The 22,193-nt window shown below is 39.9% G+C and overlaps 1 protein-coding gene across 1 annotated transcript in view; it reads right to left on the bottom strand.

Moving 5' to 3' along the window:
* Positions 1–21,922, bottom strand: part of ALG14 (ALG14 UDP-N-acetylglucosaminyltransferase subunit) — a 93,412-nt gene extending 71,490 nt beyond the window's left edge. The window contains exons 1-2 of the mRNA XM_003808451.5: positions 19,957–21,922; positions 12,058–12,209 (exon numbers count right to left, since the gene is read on the bottom strand). Of these exons, the coding sequence (XP_003808499.3) occupies positions 12,058–12,209; positions 19,957–20,092 (288 nt within the window). The 5' untranslated portion in view covers positions 20,093–21,922. The remainder of the gene's footprint in view (positions 1–12,057; positions 12,210–19,956) is intronic.
* Positions 21,923–22,193: the final 271 nt, after the last annotated feature.

Here is a 22,193-nt window from a genome sequence, read left to right as displayed (position 1 = left end):
GGAGACACAGGTTGTACTGAGACAAGATCGCACCACTGCACTCCTGCTTGGGCACCAGAGCAAGACTGCATCTCGAAAAAAAAAAAAAAAAAAGGGTAATGTCTAAGAGAATAGTATAATTTCCATTTCCAAATGAAAGGAGAAGGGGGGAATAAAGACATCTTCATTAACACAAACAGAAAGCAGCCCAAGGAGGAAAAACAAAAAGATTCCAAGAAAAAGGTCTAAGTAAAAAGGACAAAATAAAATAGGAGAAAGAAATCTAATGCATCAGTAATCACAACAAATGTATATGTACCAAACACGCTAGTTAGAAGACAATTCCCAGTTTTGAATTTTTAAAATTCTGCTATATGTCATTTATAAAAGACACATAAAAAATGCAATAACACACACAAAAAAGTGAAAATAAAGAGGTGGGAAAATACATACCATGCAAACACTAACCAAAAGGAAGCTGGTATTTCTATGTTAACGTTAGATAAAATAGATTTTTTTTTTAAAAAAAAGCATTATTAGGGATAAAATGGGTCACTTCATAATGATTAAAAATAATTCACTACATAGAATCAAATTTGAGCTTCATAATGATTAAAAATAATTCACTATGTAGAATCAAATTTGAGCTTCATAATGATTAAAAATAATTCACTACGTAGAATCAAATTTGAACTAGAATGCAAAAATATGTACAGAAAGCTAACAAATACAAAGAAAAAACACCAATTCACAATCACAATTTTTACATACCTGTCTCTGTTTTTTGGGATTTTTGGGTTTTTTTTGTTTGTTTGTTTTTAGAGATGGAGTCTCACTCTGTCACCCAGGCTTGAGTGCAGTGGCATGATCATAGCTCACTGTAACCTCAAACTCCTGGGTTCAAGCAATCCTCCTGCCTTGGCCTCCCACAGTGTTAGGATTATAGGTATGAGCCACAGCACTCAGCCCATGCCTCTCTCTTACTGAATAGATCAAGAAGTCAAAACAATTTATAAAGATATAGAAGATGACTTGAACAATGCAGTAAACATTATGGACATACACAGAACTCTGCAACAAACAATGGGGAATATAATTTCTTTTTAAGCACAGAAAATGTACTCAAACTCAAACATACTAGGCTACAAAGTAAGTCTCAACAAATACCAAGGAACTTCTTTTACAAGAACACATTCTCTGCCCACAATGTCAGATTAGAGTTTTACAAAAAGTCCAGTTACATGTTACTTACAGACAACACATCCAACCTTGCCTCAAACAACAAAAAAATGAATATTAAAATTGACAAATGTCTGGCTTCAAACAAGCAAAATTAGGAATGGAAGAGGGCACAAACTACACCTACAGCACAAATTACAAAATTAACAAGAGAATATTATTGATAGGGTTTAGATCTGTGTCCCCACCAAATCTCATGTCGAATTGTAATCCTCAGTGTTGAAGGAGGGGCCTGGTGGGAGATGACTGGATCATGGGGGTAGAGTTCTCATGAATGGTTGGTCATGATCTCCTTGGTACAGTATAGTGAGTGAGTTCTCACAGGATCTGTTTGTTTAAAAGTATGTAGCACTTCCCTCCATCCCTTCCTCCTGCTCTGCCCATGTGAAGTGCTGGCTCCTCCTTTGCCTTCTGCCATGATTGTAAGCTTCCTGAGGCCTCCCCAGAAGCAAAAGCTGCTATGCTTCTTGTATAGCCTGCAGAACTGTAAGCCAATTAAACCTCTCTTCTTTTTAAATTACCCAGTCTTGGGTATTTCTTTATAGCAATGCAAGAACGACTAATACAATTATGAAAATACTTATGTCAATACATTAGCAAATTTACATAAAATGGACACATTCCTAGAAAAATGTCTTAACAACACTGATTTAAAAAGAAACACAAATCTTGAAGAGTCCTATAACCATTACAAAAAGGACACATCAGGCCCAGGTGGTTTTGTCTTAGACAAGTTCTGCAAAACTTAAAAATAATCAATTCCATGCTTACACAAATTCCTCCTGAGAATAAAAAGTTGTCTATACTCCACAGCTCATTTGATGAGAGTACTGTAACCTTGATACCAATACCAAAGAAAAGCATGAGAAAGGAAAAGTACAATCTCACACATGAACATACATTTAAAAATCCAAAACAATATGTTTGCAAACCAAATCTAGCAATGTATTAAAATATAACACACCATAAACAAACTGAGTTTATTCCAGGAATTCAAGAATAGTTCATACCACGTACTTGGCCATATAAACAAATAAAATGGGAACAACCATATTATCTCACATGCAGAAAAGACATTTGATAAAAATCAACAACCAAGTATGATTTAAGGTAAAACTCTTGGCACATTTTTAAAATCAGAAAGAATACAAGGATGTCCACTACATTATTCTCTATTTGTTGCTGTTCTGGAAGTTCTGACAAAATAAAATGAGAAAAACAAAAGGTGTAAGGATTAGAAAGAATTAGAACTACCACTATTTGCAGATGATTAGATTATCTTCACAGATAACAAAGATTCATAGCAAATTATCAGCTTTAATTAGAATGTAGCAAGTAGTTCTTCTAAGATTACTATACAAAAATCAAGTGTATCTCTACACACCACCACCAAGGAAAATGTCACTAAAAGATATATTACTTCCAAAAGTAAAAAAACAATACAAGACACTTAGAAATAAACACACCAAAGATATGCAAGACTCTTATAAAGACAATTAGAAATGTTACTGAAAAGCATTAAGGAGATCCAAACAATGAAGAGAGAGAGAGATGAAGTTTCTGGATAGGAAGACATCATCATATAGATATAAGTTCTCCCCAAACTGATATATTCAATTTAATGCAAATAAAGATATCAACAAGATTCTTTTGTGAACTTGTCAAAACGAATTTAAAAACCTATGTAAGAAAGAAGGAAAAACTAAAACACCTCAGCCAGGTGTGGTGGCTCACACCTGTAATCCCAGCACTGTGGGAGGCCCAGGCGGGCGGATCACGAAGTCAGCAGATTGAGACCATCCTGGTTAACATGGTGAAATCCTGTCTCTACTAAAAAAAAAAAAAAAAAAAAATTAGCCAGGCGTGGTGGAGGGTGCCTGTAGTCCCAGCTACTTGGGAGGCTGAGGCAGAAGAATGGCGTGAACCCGGGAGGCAGAGCTTGCAGTGAGCGGAGATGCACCACTGTACTCTAGCCTGGGCTACAGAGTGAGACTCTGTCTCATAAAAACAAAAACAAAAACAAAAACAAAAAAACTTCTGAAGGATAAAGCTAAGGGAGTTTGGTACTGGGTGAGGGATAGACAAACAAACCAGTTAACAGAATAGAGAGCTAGGCTGAACAGCTATATATTAGAAGCAGAAAAAAAAATAATAGAGAGCTAAGATACAGACCTACACATACACAAAAACTTCACGTATCAGTGGCGGCACTGCAGAAATGGACTGCTGAATAAATGGTGCTGGGCTGGGCCCCTATTTTGCCATATGGAAATTAGATCTCTTTCAAACATTATACAGAAAGAAATCAATTCCAGATGAATTAAAGACAAGTGTGAAAAGCAAAATGTGGCCAGGCACGGCGGCTCATGTTTGTAATCCTAGCACTTTGGGAGGCCAAGGTGGGCAGACTGCTTGAGTCCAGGAGTTCGAGACCAGCCTGGGCAACATGGAGAAATTCTGTCTCTACAAAAAATACAAAAATTAGCCAGGTGTGGTGGTGCGCTCCCATAGTCCCAGCGACTTGGAAGGCTGAGGTGGGAGGATTGCCTCAGCTGGGAAGATCGAGGCTGCACTGAGCTGTGATCACGCCACTGCACTCCAGCCTGGGTGAGAGTGAGACATTGTCTCAAAAAAAGAAAAGAAAAATATTAAAACTTCTAGAAAATAACACTTGAGTATAACTCTATGACCTTTAAGTCCTAAGGGAAAATATAAATTTGGATTCCTAAAGGAAAATATAAACATTAAAATCTAAAACTTCTGGCCGGGCGTGGTGGTTCACGCCTGTAATCCCAGCACTTTAGGAGGCCAAGGCGGGCGGATCATGTGGTCAGGAGTTCGAGACCAGCCTGGCCAACATAGTGAAACCCTGTCTCTACTAAAAATACAAAAATTAGCTGGGCATGGTGGTGCACACCTGTAGTCCCAGCTACTAGGAGGCTAAGGCTGGAGAATTGCTTGAACCCAGGAGGTGGAGGTTGCAGTGAGCTGAGATCAGGCCACTGCACTCCAGCCTGGGCAACAGAGCGAGATTCTGGCTCAAAAAAAAAAAAAAATCTAAAACTTCTCTTCATATAAAACAGTGAAAGGATAAGCAGGAAGAAAATGTATACCGTTTTATATATATATAAATAAATACATATATACACACACATACACACACACAACTCTGTTGTATGGATATGGAAATATATTGTCAATGTAACCTTCAAAGAAATATATATATGCACATGCACACACAGTTAGTCCTCCAGATCTATGGGTTCTGCATCCGTGGATTCAATCAACCATGGATTGAAAATATTTGGGGAAAAAAATGGATAACTGTATCTGTACTGGACATGTACAGGCCTTTTTCCCCTTGTCATTATTTCCTAAATAATACAGTATAACAACTATTTACATAGTATTTACACTGTATTAGGTATTATAAATAATCTGAAGGTTATTTAAAGTATATGGGAGGATGAGCAATGTGCAAATACTACATCATCTTATAAAAGGGACTTGAGCATCTGCGGATTTTGGCATCCGTGCAAGGTCGTGAAAATACATGCACACGCGCACGCACACACAGATGGTCATTTCTCCTTAGATGACCATCTGTGTGTGTGTGTGTGTGTGTGTATGTAGATATATACATATGACCTATATATAATATGAAAAAGGATTAGTTTACAGAATAGACAAGTAGAAAAAAGAGAAGAAAATGGTCCTAAATTGAAGAAAGATCGTAAGAGTCCACTGAATTCAAGAAAGAATTAATAAGAAAACAGACATGTAGACATGGACTGATTAAATTTCAGAATTCTAAGGAAAGAGAATCAAACTAGGATCAAACATCTTTTCTGGAACTCTGACTGCTGGAAGAGAATGGAATAGTATTTACACACTCTGAGAGGAAAAAATTATGGCATTACAATTAGTATTGTACATCAAGCCAAACAACTGTAGGGATATTATGTCACAACAAAGGTATCTTCAGGCTGGGCATGGTGGGATCAACCCTGTAATCCCAGCACTTTGGGAGGCCGAGGTGGGCGGATCATGAGGTCAGGAGATTGAGACCATCCTGGCCAACATGGTGAAAACCCGTCTCTACTAAAAATACAAAAATTAGCTGGGCATGGTGGCGCATGCCTGTAATCCCAGCTACTTGGGAGGCTGAGGCAGGAGAATTGCTTGAACCAGGGAATCGGAAGTTGCCATGAGCCAAGATCACGCCACTGCACTCTAGCCTGGCAACAAAGCGAGACTCCATCTGAAAAAAAAAAAAAAAAAAAAAAAAAAAAAGATATTTTCAGAGATGATAGCCAGGCGTAGTGGCTCATGCTTGTAATCCCAGCATTTTGGGAGGCCGAGGAGGTGGGATCACTTGAGGTCAGAAGTTTGAGACCAGCCTGGCCAACATGGCAAAACCCCATCTTTACTAATAATACCAAAAAAATTAGCTGGGCGCCATGGCACATGCCTGTAATCCCGACTACTTGGGAGGCTGAGTCAGGAGACTCACTTGAACCCAGGAAGTGGAGGTTGTGGTGAGCCGAGATAGCACCACTGCACTCCAGCCTGGACAACAGAGTGAGATTCATTCTAAAAAAAAAAAAATAGATACTTTCAGAGCTGAAAAGACTCTGGAAATATACTGTCCATATAACCTTTCTCAAAAAAAAAAAAAAACACTGAAGGAAACACTTGAGCCAAATAGAAAACAAAATGAAATCAGAAGAAGACATGGTATACAAGAAACAGCGGTGAGTTAAGACTATATAACTGTTGATGTTATGATGAGATTTAATTAAAAAGTGATACTTGAGCTAGGAGAAAGCTAATGAAAATCTACTCTACAGTTTTTAAAATTTTATTTTTTTTCCTCTCATTCTTGACATTTCATGATTCTTTTCCCTCATATTTGCCTTATTGCCTGGAGAATTCCTTTAGCCTGACTTTCAATTCACAAGTAAGGTTTTCGGCTATATTTAACCTGATAATTACTGACTCAGCACTTTTAATTTTGATAAGCACTTTGTTTTAATTTCCAAGGAATCTTTCTTGTTTTAACATTGCTTCCCTTATAAAACAGATTATTCTTGGCTGGGCACAGTGGCTGACGCCTGTAATCTCAGCGCTTTAAGAGGCTGAGGCAAGCGGATGACGAGGTCAGGAGTTCGAGACCAGCCTGGCTAACATGGGGAAACCCCGTCTCTACTAAAAATACAAAAATTAGTTGGGCGTGGTGGCGGGCACCTGTAATCCAAACTACTAGGGGGGCTGAGGCAGGAGAATCATTTGAACCTGGGCGTTAGAGGTTGCAGTGAGCTGAGATCACATCATTGCACTCTAGCCTGGGTGACAGGGTGAGACTCTGTCTCAAAAAAAACAAAAAACAAAAAAACATATTATTCTTGTTTATTTGGAATATCTCCTTGAATTTCAATGATAATATGAAATTTAAAAAGTTATTTTCTTTTTTTCTTCCTCTTTTTAAGTTTCTTGTGATCACCCAGGAGCTAAAAAGTTATTTTGTTTCTATGTTAACTTTTGGGAGGGGCCCTTTGTTTTGAATCCGTTAATTATCTTCACAATATCTAATCATATTTCATTTTCAGCTTATTATAAATGAAAGTCTAGATTAGTGTCATCTGATAGAACTTTCTGCAATGATAAAAATGTTCTATTCTATATGATCCAAAATGGTAGCTACTAGCCACATGTGGCTACTAAGCATTACAAATGAGGCTAGTGCAACCGAGGGACCAAATTTTAAATTTTACTTAGTTTTAATTAATTTAAATTGAAATACACGTAGCCACATATGGCTAGTGGCTACTATACTGGACAGTGCAGGTCTAGATTGTTAATTATACTTGGCTAATATGGGTTCTTCCAGCAAATGTATTGATCACTATTGATTTCTTCAGCAAGACCCCACCTTTTCCTAGTCTGGTGAGCTCCATGGAAGGTACAAAAGATGGCTGAGCTGAAGCGTAGAAAAAGATCAGTAGGGAAACCCCCCAACCTTAGTAAGGCTTGGCAGGAAGGTGTCTGTCTCTGCCTCTTTGTCTTTCTGTCCTTCACCACCCTCCTATACATACACACACAAACACACACACACACACACACACACACACACACACACACACACGTGGTGGTACCCAGAGGTGGCCAGCAGAAATGTTCACGCTATCTCCCTCAACAGCTCATTTGCATCTCTACAGAGCTCTTCCCAGCTTCAGATTCATGAGTAGAGGCTCTTTTAGGAATGGAGCAGAATTTTCTAACAGTGGCTGCATTGCCCCAGTAGGCAAGTGTTAGTAAAAGGAAGTTGAACAGAGATGCTTAGTCCTACATTGCACTTCGAAAATACAAAATAATGGCACTATAAAAATCCAAAATCTGGCTGGGCACAGTGGCTCACGCCTGTAATCCCAGCACTTTGGAAGGCTGAGGTGGGCAGATCACGAGGTCAGGAGATCGAGACCATCCTGGCCAACATGGTGAAACCCTGTCTCTATTTAAAAAAAAAAAAATTAGCCAGACATGATAGTAGGCACCTGTACTCCCAGCTACTCAGGAGGCTGAGGCAGGAGAATCGCTTGAACCTGGGAGGTGGAGACTACAGTGAGCTGAGATCACACGACTGCACTCCAGCCTGGGTGACAAAGTGAGACTCTGTTTAAAAAAAAACAACAAATAAATAAAAATAAAAATCCAAAATATTTTTACAGTTAAGACTATTAATGTGAAGCAAACCCAACTTACTTGGTTCTAAGTGTTGTGATGCACAGTATATAACTACTGCCCCCCTAAAATTCATGTCCACCTGGAATCTATGAATGTGACCTTATTTAGAAATAAGAGCACTGCATATATGATCAAGTTAAGATGAGGTCCTTCTGAATTAGAGTGGGCCCTAAATCCAACTGGTATCCTCATAAAAAAGGCATGTGAAGACAGAGATACAGAAAAGGTCATATGATGGTGGAAGCCGAGATTAGAGTGACGTAGCTGCAAGCTAAGGAAGGCCAAGCATTGCTGGCCACCACTAGAAGCCAGGAGGAAGCAAGGAGGGATTCTTCTTCAGAACCTCCGGAGGGAGTATGGCCCCATGACACCTTGATTTCAGACTTCTACCCTTCAGAGCTATGAGAAAATACATTTCTGTTGTTTTAAGCCACCCAGTTTATGGGTGGCAAAAACCCAGTTTTGTTACAGCAACCCTAAGAAACTAATACAGTATTGATTCCTAAAACAAAAACGAAATCACTTTGGCTTATTTTCCACAGAGGAAAAAAAGTACCACACATTTTGCTATAGCTGAATGATAGCAAGCAGATTTATATACCGATCTTGTTTGACGTGGATTTTTTGAGAATACATTTTAGTAGTATGTTAGTTGGGGATAAGGTTTACAAATGACCAAAAGTTAACACAAACAGCCTTGAGAGAGAGAGAGAGAGAGAGTGTGCGTGTGTGCGTATGTCACAAAGGTGGGAACAAAGGGAGTGGGGTAGGGTTCTAGGAGTGGGTCCTGATTTCCCAAGAAAAGAACCACCAATCCAGGACCAACACAGCTATAGCAGGGCCTCTTGAGCCACTGAAGGCAGCACCAGACACTGGCTTCTCCTCTCTTCCTGTACATTATCTTCATTCTTGTATCTATAGACTACCTTTATCTTCTAAGTGAAAACATGACTGTCAGCAGCTTTCAAGCTTTATCATTTACAGAGCTTGCCTGAAGACAGACTGATTCCATTCTCTAGGTCTCCAAGCCCAGAAAGCTCAGAGAAAGACTTCGATTGGTCTGAGTTAGGCCAGCTGTCCACCCCTGAACTATCCAGAGCAGCCCTGCAGCTGGGCCGTTCCCAGAGAGAGGGATGGATAAAGGCACTCACTCTACATAAGGAACAGCTCTAGTTTCCTTCCTTAATTAAGAAGTAGTTTCACTTAAAAAAAAAAAAAATCTCTAAACACTGACTAAAATGCTATAATGAAGTGAGCAACCAGGGGTAAAGAAGTACTAATAATTTCAAAGGCAGACACAAGTATGATTTGGAGAAGAAACAGCAGTCATAGATAAATCAAATTATCAATAAACGTAACACATTGATAGAGAGCTTTAATGAAGAGCCAATAAGCACATGAACAGGATGCTTCGTGTATGTAAGTATAAATAAAATAATTTTCACTACTGGAATTCAATGAAAAACTGCTTTCTCTATTTAAAAGAATAAAAAATATGCAAAAAATTAAGCAACCATTTTTTTTCCTTCAACTTTTAAGTTCCAGGGTATGTGTGCAGGATGTGCAGGTTTATTACACAGGTAAACGTGTGCCATTGTGGTTTGCTGCACAAATTAATCCATTACCTAGGTATTAAGCCCAGCATCCACTAACTATTCTTCCTGATGCTCTACCTCCCCCAACCCCTCCCTTCAACAGGCCCCAATGTGTGTTGTTCCCCCATATGTACCCATGTATTCTCATCGTTCAGCTCCTACTTATAAGTGAAAACGTGTGGTATTTAGTTTTCTGTTCCTGCATTAGTTTGCTGAGGATAACGGCTTCTGGCTCCATCCATATCCCTGCAAAGGACATGATCTTGTTCCTTTTTATTGCTGCATAGTATTTCATAGTGTATATGTACCACATTTTCTTTATCCATTCTATCATTGATGGGCATTTGGGTTGATTCCATGTCTTTGCTATTGTGAATAGTGCTGCAGTGAACATATTTGTGCATGTATCTTTACAACAGAATGATTTACATTCCTTTGGGTATATACCCAGCAATGGGATTGCTAGGTCAAGTGGTATTTCTGCCTCTAGATTTCTGAGGAATCGTCACACTATCTTCCACAATGGTTGAACTAATTTACATTCCCACCAATACTGTAAAAGCATTCCTTTTTCTCCACAACCTCACCAACATCTGTTGTTTCTGGACTTTTTAATAATCGCCATTCTGAGTGGTGTGAGATGGTATCTCATTGTGGTTTTGATTTGCGTTTCTCTAATGATCAATGATGTTGAGCTTTCTTCCATATGTTTGTTGGCTGCATGAATGTCTTCTTTTGAGAAGTGTCTGTTCATGTCCTTTGCCCACTTTTTAATAACAGTTTTTTTCTTGTAAATTTGTTTAAGTTCCTTGTAGACTCTGTATATTAGACCTTTGTCAGATGGACATATTGCAAAAATTTTCTCCAATCCTGTAGGTTGTCTGTTCACTCTGATGAGTTTCTTTTGCTGTGCACAAGCTCTTTAGTTTAATTAGATCACATTTTTCAATTTTTACTTCTGTTGCAATTGCTTTTGGCATTTTCATCATAAAATCTTTGCCCATGCCTGTGTACTGAATACTACTGCTTAGATTTTCTTCTAGGGTTTTTATAATTTTGGGTTTTACATTTATGTCTTTAATCCACCTTGAGTTAGTTTCTGTGTAAAGTGTAAGGAAGGAATCCAGCTTCAATTTTCTGCATATGGCTAGCCAGTTCAACTCCTTGCAAAATAGAAAATTCTTTCCCCATTGTTCGTTTTTGTCAGGTTTGTAGATCAGATGGTTGTAAATGTGTGGTCTTATTTCTGAGTTCTCTATTCTGTTCCATTGGTCTGTATCTGTTTTTGAACAAGTATCACGCTGTTTTGGTTACTGTAGCCTTGTAGTATAGTTTGAAGTCAGGTAGCATGATGCCTCCAGCTTTGTTCTTTTTGCTTAGGATTGTCTTGGCTATTTGGGCTCCTTTTTGGTTCCATATGAATTTTAAAATAGTTTCTTATAATTCTGTGAAGAATGTAAATGGTGGTTTAATGGGAATAGCATTGAATCTATAAATTACTTTGGGCAGTATAGCCATTTCACAATATTGTTTCTTCCTATCCATGAGCATGGAATGTATTTCCATTTGTTTGTGTCCTCTCTGATTTCACTGAGCAGTGGTTTGTAGCTCTCCTTGAAGAGGTCCTTCACTTCCCTTGTTAGCTATATTCTTAGGTATTTTATTCTTTTTGCAGTGATTGTGAATGGGAGTTCATTCATGATTTGGGTTTTGGCTTGCCTGTTGTTGGTGTATAGGAATGCTAGTGATTCTGCACATTGATTTTGTTTCCTGAGACTTGGCTAAAGTTGCTTATCAGCTTAAGAAGTTTTTGGGCTGAGACAATGGGATTTTCTAGATACAGGATCATGTCATCTGCAAGCAAGGATAATTTGACTTCCTCTCTCCCTATCTGAATACACTTCATTTCTTTCTCTTTCCTGATTGCCCTGGCCAGAACTTCCAATACTATGTTGAATAGGAGTGGTGAGAGAGGGCATCTTTGTCTCGTGCCAATTTTCAAGGGGAATGCTTCCAGCTTTTGTCCATTCAGTATGATATTGGCTCTGGGTTTGTCATATATGGCTCTTATTATTTTGAGGTATGTTCCTTCAATACCTAGTTTATTGACAGTTTTTAACACGAAAGGATGTTGAATTTTATCAAAGGCCTTTTCTGTGTCTATTGAGATAATTACGTGGTTTTTGTCTTTAGTTCTGTTTATGTGATGAATTACATTTATTGATTTGCGTATGTTGAATCAACCTTGCATCCCGGGTATGAAGCCAACTTGATCATGGTGGATAAACTTTTTGATGTGCTAAGCAACCATTTTTTAATTTGAAGATTTATTTTATAGAAATTCATATATTTTGGTAGCAAAGGAAATGTATTTCATCACCAGCAAACATTTGACTGCCCATTGTAGGTAGGGCACTGAAGTGCCATGAGATTATTACCAGAGACAATTAAACTCAATGTGCAACTTGTAATTTTCTTAGAAATAGAAATTGTCACTTACCATGTTACTAGGGTCTCTATCAGCTCGATCTAGTTCAAAACAATTTATTTTGTTGGCACTCATTTCATCAGTGTCAGCAATGACATAATGTCTAGGTGAGTAGGCATTGGACAAGCTCCCAAGCAGCCTCAGGATCTCAGTGGTATGCCCACCTGGAAAAAATATCAGAAGTCCTAAGATTAAGAAACCCACAATGGACATATCCATTTGACCATGTTATACCAATATCATGGTTTCAGGTTGGGGTTGGGGGGGGCACTGTAATTGTATATTTCTCAGAAGACACAAGGAACATTTGAAAACAATAAATCTATGCCCTCGTATAAATACAACTTTTATATCAAAAGCAGATAATACATGTATAAAAATAAAATCAGCACTAGCAGTAGGTACTAAGGAAGGCACAAAACAGTATAAGACATAGCTCTTGCTATTAAGAAGACTGGTGAGAAAGGGGCAAGACACATACATGAAGACAAAGAAGATGCAAGACAGTAAGAAAAACTAAAATGTGAAGGGTAAGCAAATGGTTATGAAAAATCAATGCCTTAAAAATAAGGAAGAACCCCGGAAAAGGCTGAGATGACTTGAAAGGTGAAGATAATGGAGAGATAGGAGTAGGGAGGCCACTGGGTGGAGATGGGGATTGTTAGGGCATGAGATGACAAGATCTGAAACATGTGTTCAAAGAGTGATAGGAATACTGGGAAGAAGGGTACAGGTGAAATAAGGCACGAAAGCAGGATGGGAAAAGGGAAGCCAGTCACTGAAGGTTCTATGTAGAGAAGTAAGGTGAAGGGGGCATAAGCGCTGATCAGCAGGGCTTGGGCCTTCCTAAGAAACATCTTTTGTTCACCACTGTAACCCCAGCTCCTATCAGAGGTCTCAGCACACTGCAGGTCCTCAAATATTTATCAGCTTCACCAAATAAGTAATGTTCAGTTTCTGAAGTCATATAATCTCCAAAATTTTAATACATTAATTTCAAAAGCATAAATTTAAAAATCAACTATGTTCATTGAGACAATGAAAACATTGTTTATGAAAACAACAATAGAATATCTACCTATCTATAAACCATTTAAGCAAAACAGTCAAACTCCTTATCAAGGGGCCCCATCACACACATTTCAGTCTCGTTTCACAAGCTCTCTGCCTCAGTCAGGTTGATGTCTTCAACATTCTCTGCATTCACCTTATTCGTTACTCACTCCTTGCCTCTGGTCATGCTGCTCCCCCTACCTACAAGGCTTCCTCCACCCCACCTCCCTTATTGTTGTAAGAAAGAGTATATAGTGATACAAGAACACAAACAAAGATAAATTAAACATGAGTTTTCCCCCAACACAAATTCCCTCCACCCCCTCACCTCCCCCCAGGTGGAGTTTCACGCTTGTTGCCCAGGCTGGAATACAATTGTGTGATCTCGGCTCATTGCAACCTCCACCTCCCGGGTTCAGGCGACTCTCCTGCCTCAGCCTCCCGAGTAGCTGCAATTACATGCGTGCGCCACCACGCCCGGCTAATTTTTGTATTTTTAGTAGAGACAGAGTTTCACCACGTTAGTCAGACTGGTCTTGAACTCCTGACCTCAGGTGATCCACCCACCCGGCCTCCCAAAGTACTGGGATTACAGGCGTGAGCCACCATGCCAGGCCCAAATTTTTTTTTTAATAGTAGAAAGGAAAGGATTTCGTTCTAGATTCCAGAAGGAATTATATATAGAAACAAATTTGGCATAGATTTAGTGTGAATTTCAGGAATTAAAATCATACATTAGCTTTATAACCTGTCACCCATCTTCTTGACTGGGGCATATAATTTACACATCTGGTTTATACTCATTTTAGTATCTTTGGTTTAGCCTCGAAAAAAAACAAAAAAGTTAGGCCAGGTGTGGTGGCTCATGCCTGTAATCCCAGCTATTCAGGAGGCTGAGGCAGGAGAATCACCTGAGACTGCACTCCAGCCTGTGCAACAGAGCGAGACTCTGTCTCAAAAAAGAAAAAAAAAACAAGCGGTGGTACTCCAAGTAGGTATTTGTTTTCACAGCTGGAATAATTAAGGATAAAACCTAATATCCACAACATCTTCCACTACAATTAAAACTTCATTATACCTGCTTTAATAGTCTTTTATTTCCTTTTTTAAATTTTTTATTTTTATTTTTATTTTTTAAGGAAACCCTCATTGAATACTGTGAAAGTTGTCAGGATAAAAATAGAGTCACTTGTGACAAAATGGAGCTGGGAAAGGCCATGAAGGAAGGGTTCTTAATGCTCAATCGCCTGAAAACAAGAACTGTTACAAAAGACTATACCAAAACCACAACCTTGTACAAAGGCCACTGCAACCTTATGCAAAAAAAAAAACTTCTGCAAGGACATCGGCCCAGCAGTTGCCTGCCTAACCTTGGACTGATGCCACCCTTATTATTGATCCCTGTAAGCAAGGATAATTGTTTCAAAACAACTTATGTAACCCTCCCCATTTTAGCTTTAAAAATTGCTGTCTTCCCTTGCCTCTTTGAATGTGCCCATAGTTTACTCGGCATGTGTGTTCCTCACTACAATGCTTACTCTTGAATACACTTATTATCTTTGGAGAATCTCTCTCTGTTATTTAGCTTGACAGTATATTCACTGAAAATTTAAACTTGTTACTGAATAAAGTCATTAAAATGATGGATTTTGTCTTCCATTTTACTCTCCTATTAAGATACATTTTTTTGAGAATAAGAATCTCTAAGTTCTACCTTAAAATACATCCAGCATCCAATCATTTCTCACCATTTCTTTTGCTACTCCCCTGCTCCAGGCCACTATCACCTCTCATACGGATTATGAACAGTTTCTTGATCTGTTCCCTGACCCACTTCCCCTTCAGTCTATCGCAACATAACATCCCGTGTGACCCTATTCGAGTTGATCAAATTATTTACTTCTGCTCAAAATCCTCCAGTGGCTTCATGTCTCATGTGAAATAAAAGGCTTCTTATACTCTGACCTCAACTATGTTCCCTCTTGGAGCTCATCTCCTGTTCCTCCCCGCTTACTCAGTCTACTCTAATCACTCTAGCCTCCTTGCTGTTGGCTGTCATCTCCCCAAGAAGGCTTTCCCTGACAATCTTCATAAAAAAGCAATGCCCCTTCCCCAAATCGTAGTGTTTATCACTGCATAACTTACTATGTAGTCTATTTATTTGTTTTGCTTTTTATCTCCCTCTATCCATGCCTCACTAGAAGGCAAGCACCATACTATGAGGGCAGGGATTTGTGTTTGTTACTGCTGTACCTCCTATTCCTAGAAATAGCAGGCTGTCCTATTGAATGAAAGAATGAATGAAAGTTTGATATTAAATCTAACATTTGCCTAAGAAGGCTGTATTATGTTTCAAAGAAAAGTAGTTTTGGCAAATGTTCTCTGAACAGAAGTGATCTACTAATAATTTTTTATTTTTTTGAGATGGAGTCTTGCTCTGTTGCCCAGGCGTGATCTCGGCTCACTGCAACCTCTGCCTCCTGGGTTCAAGCGATTCTCCTGCCTCAGCCTCCTGAGTAGCTGGGATTACAGGCACCTGCGACCACGCCCAGCTAATTTTTTTGTATTTTTTAGTAGAGATGGGGTTTTGCCATGTTGGCCAGGCTGGTCTTGAACTCCTGACCTCAGGTGATCCACCTACCTCAGCCTCCCAAATTGCTGGGATTACAAGCGTGCGCCACAGTGCCTGGCCTACTAATAATATTTTATGATATCTAAAGAGTAAATGTCGCTTGGTCTTCAAGGTAAATATTGAAAATGCCTTCTGCCTCCTCCAAAATTTTGGGCATGAACTATTAAACTGCTTATTTGATTACAAGTCTTCCTTTAATTGGCATGGTTCTTTCAGGCCCTTGATACCTTCCTACCCTCAATAATCTGAATGAAGGCACCATTTGCCAGGTGAATTATCAACCTTAATTTTGGTTTCTAGTCCACCAAATGTAACACTATCAAGTGAATGGTTCTAACATCCATCCATTTGTTCAAGTCAGAAACCTGGAAATCACCCTTCAGTCCTTCCCTCCCACATCCTCTACTTTCAATCCACAGTTGTGGATTTAACTCCTAAAATCTTCCAATCTCATCTGAATGCGATTGCTTTTCTCCAGCCCCACACCTATCACTCCAGTCAGACTCCAGTCTCTCAACTCTGGCCATTCCAAGTGCTATCACCTTCTTTTCACATCCTTATCTGAAATATTCAAAAGGCTCCTATTTGTTTCTCTACTTCGGTCTTTGTCAAGACATTCTTTTGACAATGCAGGCTTGAAGTGGGTGACTCTCCACTGAAAAAGATAAGCCATGTGCGGTGGCACGTGCCTGTGGTACCAGCTACTCGGGAGGCTGTCTCAGAATCGCTTGATCCCAGGATTTAGAGGCAAGCCTGGGTACATAACAAGAGTCTGTCTTAAAAACAAAAACCAAAACAAAACTTCAAAAGCTCCTTTTGCCACCAAGACTAATAACATTTATTAAATGCTTATGTAAAAAGAGAAGAAAATGTCAAGACCTTCCAAATTTATTATGCCAAGGGGAAAAGCTAAGCCCTGGAAACTGACTCATGAAACATGGCTTTTTCTCTTTGGTGTATGTCTGTTGCTTCCTGACCTTTGTGTTGAGATGTTATACATTAACCAGATTCCCTAGTCTTTATTCAAACCTAGACTAAATGACATTGGAGATAGAGGCCTTTGTGATTGTTACCTCCTTATACCAGAATGTTAAACAAATCCCTTAGTGTGTAATCAATAGTAGTGTTGGGACTTAGAAAATAATATCCCAAAATGAAGGCCTTAGAAGTAAAAATTTTTCTCTGGCCTTCTCCTGTCCTCTGTCTCTCAGTCCCATACTCCCCTGAGGCTTGCCATAGAAACTAGAATCTCTCTTTCCCAGGGCGGGTCACAGAAACCAAGAACTCCTTCTCCCAAAAGCTGGTCATAAAACCTAAAAATACTACTCTAATTTTACTCCACCTTTCTGTGTAAAAACTGGCCATAAAGAAATTATCCGAGCTGGGGAGCTGGGCGAGGTGGCTCACACCTTTAATCCCAGCGCTTTGGAAGGCAGGAGAATTGCTTGAGGCCAGGAGTTCAAGACCAGTCTGGCACACATAGCAAGACACCATCTCTATTTTTAAAATTAATTAATTAAATTAAAAAAATTATCTGATCTACTTTGTTTGACGGTAGGTCATAAGACCACCATTCCAGAGAGGGCCCTACCCCATAACCAGAAGGAAAGGAATGCATGCTCAGAGAGACCAAGAAAAATCTAGACAGACAGGCCTTGCTGGGCTTCCCTACTGTCTATTAGCATTAAATTATACCCTTTTGTCCAGTCATAATTCTACATGGCTGTCCATACTTTGCTGAACCTAAGCATAAAAACAGACCATTTCCCTTATATCTCTGGGTCTTCATTCAGAACACTTTCATATATGCTTCATAAATTTGTATGCCTTTTCTCCTATTATTTTTGCCTCATCAGTGATTTTCAGTGAAACTTCAGAGGGCAAAAGGGAAGTTTCCCCTTGGCCTTTACAGTAGCCAACCAAATCTTGTATCTGTATGTTGGCCTTTGTATGGAAAATATTGTAATTTTGTTCAGCATCTCTGTTCTTGCCTATACAAACTACCTTCATTCTTCCCCACATGGGGAGCACTGATTACATTCTTTGGTATAGGTTTGCTCCCCAGACACCCAATCTCACGCTTTGTGCTTGAATAAACTCTTCTAACTGGATATTGAGCCCTTTGATTATTTTAGGTTGACACTATATGTCAAGCACTTTATTGAACACTTTATTTTTTAATTTAAGCTTTTGATTATATCATTTTATTTTATTTCATTTTGAGACAGGGTCTCACTCTGTCAACCAGGCTGGAGTGCAGTGGCACAATCTCAGCTCACTGCAACCTCCACCTCCCAGACTCAAGTGATCCTCCTACCTCAGCCTCCCAAATAGCTGGGACTATAGGTGCATGCCACCACATCCACCTAATTTATTTATTTATTTTAATGTAGAGACAGGGTTTCACTATATTGCTCAGGCTGGTCTCCAACTCCTAAGCTCAAGCAATCCGCCTGTATCGGCCTCCCAAATTGCTGAGATTACAGGTGTGAACCACCACGCCCGGCCTAAACACTTTAAATATGATCATATTTAATCTCTCCTGTCCTCTCTCAACCCATGTAGAAACAGAAGGTTCAGCGAGGTTAACTAATTGCCTGAGATCCCCAAGGTAGTAAGTGGCAGAGATGTGATTCATGTGTGGTGTTATGACAACCTAGAGGCCTGTGGTCTTAACCCCTACATGATATCAACAGTGGAGTAGCAGCAATTGCTTTATAAAGCAGGATTTTAGGCCAGGGGTGGCTCACGTCTGCAACCCCAGCACTTTGGGATGCTGAGGCAGGAGGATCACTTGAGGTCAGAAGTTCAAGACCAGCCTTGGTCAACACGGTGAAACACTGTCTGTACTAAAAATACAAAAATTAGCTGAGTGTGGTGGTGCGCCTGTAATCCCAGCTACTTGGGAGGCTGAGGCAGGAGAATGGCTTGAATTTGGGAGGTGGAGTTGCAGTGAGCTGAGACTGCGCCACTGCCCTCCAGCCTGGGCAACAGCGTGAGACTCTGTATAAAAAAGAAAAAAAGCAAGATTTTAAATACCCTTTACAATCTGGACTCAGTTTACCTCCCTACATTGAACTCTACACGATAGTGTTCTCTCAACTCTGGTCATTCCAAGTGCTATCACCTTCTTTTCACATCCTCCCAGCCCTCAAAACCCTGGCTGTCCCTCATCTGACTAATTCTGGGTCATCTTTCAAGTTTCAGTTTAGCATCATTTCTTCCAGGAAGCTGTCTGTTTTTTAAGACCTGATAAAGTAGTGCCCTTCCTGAAGACTGCCATAGCAATTTGTACTTCTTACACAATTATTACAAGATTATAGCATTTATCTCATTGTGGCAAATACTCATTTTGATTTATTTTGTTAGTTTTTTTGTATTCTGTTTCATTTACTGCTGTATCTTTGCATCTCTCACAGGACTTAGCACGGAGTCAGCACTCCGTGGCAAGTAATGTTAGTCAGTTTTGTTATTTCCAGAGGTTAGTTTAGTGTTTGGTCTTTCTAACAGCTCAAAACAGATTAAGTGAATAAAGTAATGCGTTATACTTGAACATAAACTTAGTACATTTACTCATACTATACATGTTCTATCTGGATGCAATCTCCTGCCATACCCAAATGTTTACATTGTGTCTGTGTGTGTCTGTCTGTCCCTGTCAAATATGTGTATTTAAAATTGTAAGCACCTACAGAGTTGGTGGATTTAGATTGTATTACCTGACAGGTCAGTGTGTTGCTCACACTCTGCCACCGCGTGTATATTGTTCTACAGCCCGTAGATCATTGTTTTTATCCTCTTGGACTTTGTATATTTATAAATGTGACAATTCATTTTGCCTCATTTGTCATGTAGCATTCGTGTTTCCTAAACTAAATACGCAATACCTAGATTAATAATGCACAACAGCTATACGGGGAAACTGCATGTTTGCATCAAAAGGCTTCTACGTTCTCTGTTCACTAATTGTTTGAAAAATATACGCTACAGAGAGTCTTAATTACAGACAAGTGTAAATTACTTGTCATAAAAAAAACCTCTGGGCCGCGTCAGCAAACCAGCCCCTACCCTGGCTGGACTGCCCGGTTCCGGCAAGGCAGAGAAACTACAAATCTCTGCATGCAACACTCCAAGAAGTGCTAAGGGTACCAGGGAAGAGCGTCGCGGTGCACTCTGGGGTTTGTAGTGACCAACCCAAGTCCGACAGTCGCCTCCTCGATACTTACCGGACCCAGCCACTACCAAGATACTGAGAGACTCCCGGGGCGTAACGTCCCTGGAACGAAGCACTACCCATATTCGCAGGATTAGGAAAACCGCCACAGCTCCTGCTGCCGCAGCTAGAATAACAACGCACACCATGCAGAGAAACGGCGCATGCGTCCAACTTCCGGGGACCAGCCGCTGTCAAAGTTCACAACTACGGGTGCCGAAGCGACTCAAACGCGGAGGACGCACGTCCTGGTGGGCTGGTCTTTCCTGAGCTGGGAGGAGTGGAGGCGAGGGAGAAACTGGGGTCCCAGTCACAATCCATTTTACCTCATTTATCATGTAGTATTCGTGTTTCCTAAACTAAATACGCAATACCTAGATTAATAATGCACAACAGCCATACAGGGACACTGCATATTAGCGTTAAAAGGCTTCTACGTTCTGTACGTTCACGTTTGTCAGCGGAACCCCTGCTTCTGCGCGGATTCTGCGCAGCTGCAGTCAAGCGTAAGCTGAAAATCGTTAAGTTAAGCGCTGGGGAAGCTTGATTTACGCCCACGACGAGGTCAGGCAGTCTCTGCGCCCTAAAGGTCCCGAAACTCCCCAGTTAGGAGGTGTTCTGGCTCTGTCAACTTCGTAAATGCCACCTGAAGCTAAGGGAATACATCCTTTCTTTTTCTTCTTTTTTTTTTTAATGCCAAGAGAAATGTTTCTGTTGCACACAGATATTACTGAAAGTGTTCGCCAGTAAGGACCCTAGGCTTAAACATCGAATTTAGGGCCCTCATCCAAACCCCCTGTCTCCCAACATGTATGTTTTTAACTTTTCTCGAGGTTTTCACAGCTCTCAGTGTGACCAGAGTAGTTGAGGGTGACCACCTAAAGGTAAGCCACACTCCTAAGAGGATTGCAAAGCTCAGTGGCTCTAGGTAGCAGGATAGACAAGGCACAGTCCTACAATTAATATTCAGTTAATTTTATCACAAAGCAATTCCAGTGTGTTTCTCATGTCCTCAGCCAAAATGATGATCTGCCAACACCCCCTTCAATCCCAATTTTGCTTATTATGTCTAATTAATTAATTGTTAATAAATTAATTATGTCTAATTAATCCACATTACGACAACATAAAATACTAAGATCAGGAGCCCCTTCACCCCAAATATAATTTGCCTTCGGTCCACCATAGACCTACCTGTAGGTTATATTGAACAGGTATACAGATGAGTAAAAAGGTTCAGAAAGGTGCAACTGCTTGCCCAAGTGGAATAGCGTCAGATCTAGAATCAGAAACCAGAAATCTGAGTCCTGCTAGACAGGAGTACTGCATCCTGTATTCCTTTGCTAAATTCAAACTTGCCTGATCACCACACTTACCTGGAGCCTAGAATATGTTATTAAAAGTGCAGACTCCCAGGGTCCATTAGGAAACACTGAATCAGAATTTCCGGGGATCGGGCACCTGGGATTAGCTTATGTAACCAGCGTGTCCATTCCTATCAGCAAGCAAGTTTGGGAGACTTTGTGAGTAGAGTCCGTGGACCTTACAACACTTTCCAAATTGTCTTCCATCAAATCTTCTTTCTTTTCTTTTTTCTTTTTTTTTTCTTTTTTCTTTTTTTTTTTTTTTTGAGATAGAGTCTCACTCTGTCGCTTGGCTGGAATGCAGTGGCACAATCTCGGCTCACTGCAACCCCCACCTCCCAGGTTCAAGCGATTCTCCTGCCTCAGCCTCCCAAGTAGCTGGGACTACAGGCATGCACCACCATGCCTGGCTATTTTTTTTTTTTTTTTTTTTTTTTAGTAGAGACAGAGTTTCACCATATTGGCCAGGCTGGTCTCGAACTCCTAACCTCAGGTGATCTGCCCGCCTCTACCTCCCAAAGTGCTGGGATTACAGGCATGAGCCACCGCGCCTGGCTCCATCAAATCTTCTTAACTATACATTCTCGCAGTAAGACCTTAAAGTGGATATTATTTCCCTTTTTACAGACAAAGAAGTAGATTCCATAAAAGTTAAATAATTTGCCTAAGGCTACTTAGCTAAGGGTGGAGAAAGTTCATAGTTGTGGACTTAGAAGTCAGTGTCTCTCAAATTTTAATGGAATCAGAATTCTCTGGGCTTACAAATACATAGTTGGAAGTCCAGAGGTAGGGTCTTTGGTGTAGTAAGAAAAACAGCTCAAGGATAATACAAAGAATATCATTTACTTGTATATGCCCGCTCTGCCATTCCTAATAATGTCTTCAA

Source organism: Pan paniscus, chromosome 1 (assembly GCF_029289425.2).
Source record: "Pan paniscus chromosome 1, NHGRI_mPanPan1-v2.0_pri, whole genome shotgun sequence".
Classification (NCBI taxonomy): Eukaryota; Metazoa; Chordata; class Mammalia; order Primates; family Hominidae; genus Pan; species Pan paniscus.
The sequence above is the reverse complement of the archived record's forward strand: the minus strand, read 5'-3'. Positions and strand labels throughout refer to the sequence as shown.